This window comes from Phytophthora parasitica (assembly GCF_000247585.1).
Source record: "Phytophthora parasitica INRA-310 unplaced genomic scaffold supercont2.27, whole genome shotgun sequence".
Taxonomy (NCBI): Eukaryota; Oomycota; class Peronosporomycetes; order Peronosporales; family Peronosporaceae; genus Phytophthora; species Phytophthora nicotianae.
This window is the reverse complement of record NW_008649013.1, coordinates 706,411-708,743: the sequence shown is the minus strand read 5'-3', so window position 1 is coordinate 708,743 and position 2,333 is coordinate 706,411. Positions and strand designations below refer to the sequence as shown.

At 48.6% G+C, this 2,333-nt stretch overlaps 1 protein-coding gene across 1 annotated transcript; it reads right to left on the bottom strand.

Annotated features, from left to right (window-relative positions):
* Nucleotides 1–855: 855 nt before the first annotated feature.
* On the bottom strand, nt 856–1,148 carry PPTG_22991 (hypothetical protein; the record flags this gene model as incomplete). The annotated part of the gene is made up of 2 exons (XM_008907805.1): nt 856–1,041; nt 1,104–1,148. 2 exons carry the CDS (start codon nt 1,146–1,148, stop codon nt 856–858), a joined length of 231 nt encoding a protein of 76 aa, XP_008906053.1.
* Nucleotides 1,149–2,333: the final 1,185 nt, after the last annotated feature.

Below are 2,333 nucleotides of genomic sequence, written 5' to 3'. Positions count from 1 at the left end.
ACCGGCTATTGTTGCTGGTAGAGACAGCGATGCAAGAGCACTGACACGTGAGGGGTCACGGCGAATACCAGCGTCAGAAATAATACGACAGCGTCACAATATCGCCAACACGTATAATGAGCTCTTGTCCATGTTCAGCTTGAAGTTTACCCTGGTTACGATCTTGAAGAAGTGCCTTGGTGTCTTTAAAAATTCCGCCAACGTTGGCGTGAACAGGATTACGACGTCGACCCATTGTGTTGAATATGGAATCAACGGTGCAAGTGTTGTCTGAACTTGGCTTTGGAAGTGTAGTGCAGAGTCCGTAGCGCCCTGCGGGGACATGAGTTGGCATAAATACGCTATCAGATGTCACGAGTGAGAACCTTTCTCAGTTATATCTTGATGCAACGGCGGCTGGCAGAAACCTTGAGTAAAATCAGATTGCCCGAATACCTCCTTGCCAGTTAAAGCATCCACCGTCGTATCGACGGTAGGCATAGTACCTGCAATCAGGATTGTCAGCCTGAACTGTTCTTGTGTTCCGGGCTTGCGTACGGGGACAACGACACTTGCCCATCGCAACGAGTTGTTCTGCTCTACCAAGCCACTTTCAACAAGCGACTGTACCTATTTTCGGATAAATTCGGCTTGTTGAAGTGCGCATTTCCGCGGTGGACTACGGTATGGCATAGCGTCAGGCCGTAGCGTGACTCTGAGAGGCTCCGCGTTTCAGGTATGTCCTCTCCAATCGTTACCCGCCAAACATCAGGGTAGGAACAACACTTTTAGCAGAACTAATGTCAGGGCAGTATGCCATTTTGACCAGACCATTGATTCTATCAGATGCAGCAGACGCTGCATATCTGGCGGACTTTAACCGCACCGCATTTGTGCGTTGCTCCTTGGCTTCGCGACAGCTATTGCGTGCTTCCTCACGCCGAAAATCTGTAGCAACCGGACAGCCAGTGCGGACACTTGCAGACTAGCCTTTCGAAGGTGGCGCACGGGGCGGCCGAGCAGAACGACGGCTACTCGAGGAGTGAGAGGGCGATATCGCAGCTGCAGACCCACTAGTCGAAGCGGTCGATGGTGGCTCCGGTGCCGGGGCTTTGTGCTCTCACTCCCACGTCCTTTTGAACTCTGCGATCCAGACACTTCTCCAGCATGATCATCGGATAATCGATGAAAGAACTGCTGTACTTTCGCGTGCTCTGATATCAAATCAAATAGCGTAACGTAATCAGTCTTGCTGTACCGCCTCTCTAGGTCGATTAATCGGGTAATAAGGGCTTCAAAAGGTGGAGGTTGTAGGTTTTTGACCAATAGCCGACAGGGGACTTTCATTCGACTCTTATGTCCTACGTCCAACACATTTTCGGTCCCAATAAGCCCTTGCAGGATGTCATTGCAGTCCTCGTAATAGTGGAACACCCTCGCATCACAATCATCAATTCATCGGTTCATCTTTACCTTCTGACGGAGCAAATACTTGTTTTCGTCAGTGAGCTTGCGGCACCGAGCTTCAACTGTACTTTAGATTTCCGGGCCCGTCACAGAAGCCACAGGCTTCTTTAACACATACCAGGTTTTTCAGTGTCTTTCGCCTGACAGAATCCTTTACAAAGGCTACGATGTTCTTAACGTGTCACCTGTCGTGGTACAGCGACGTCAATCTTATCGACATAACACTCCCATTCGCGGCGCCACTCGACCAGGGCGAACTCGGGCGGCTGAATGACTTCGAAGCAGGCTGGGGACGTTATTTTCGAAGCGACGTTACCTGTTAGCGCAGCGCTAACATACTGTTGTTAGGTTTCGTCAGCGCTGCAATACCTACTTCCGGTAAAACCACATTTTTCTTGAAACAAATCAAATGTGACCGGCAAAAAATAATGTATGTGAGATTTTGGGCTCTGGCAAAGCAGTTTGCAAATGGTGCGGCTGCGAATCAGGCGTATGAGACGCTTCGCTTTCAAAGCAATGCTTTGAAAGCATACATCACGGATATCCAGAACAAGAAATGACTTGATTAGATCGTAATATGAAAAAGATCGGTTTCTCAATGCCAGAGAAATTCCGGCTTTAAAAGACCTAGATCCATTAAACCAAAATATGGACGATGGCAAATATGGTTCCTGAACGAAGCACAAGCTTCGGTCATTCAGACTATACGTAAGTTAAGCATGGTCAGAGGGCACAACATTACATCTATCCGTCGTGACGACAATCACTCTTTAAACCATTTTGTCATGTAGAACTCAGAGCTGTTCCGTGCGAATCGCGGCTTTATGACGAGAGAGATTAAAAGGAGTTACCACCCGGTCTTGTCACGGTCTACAGCTAGATGGAGG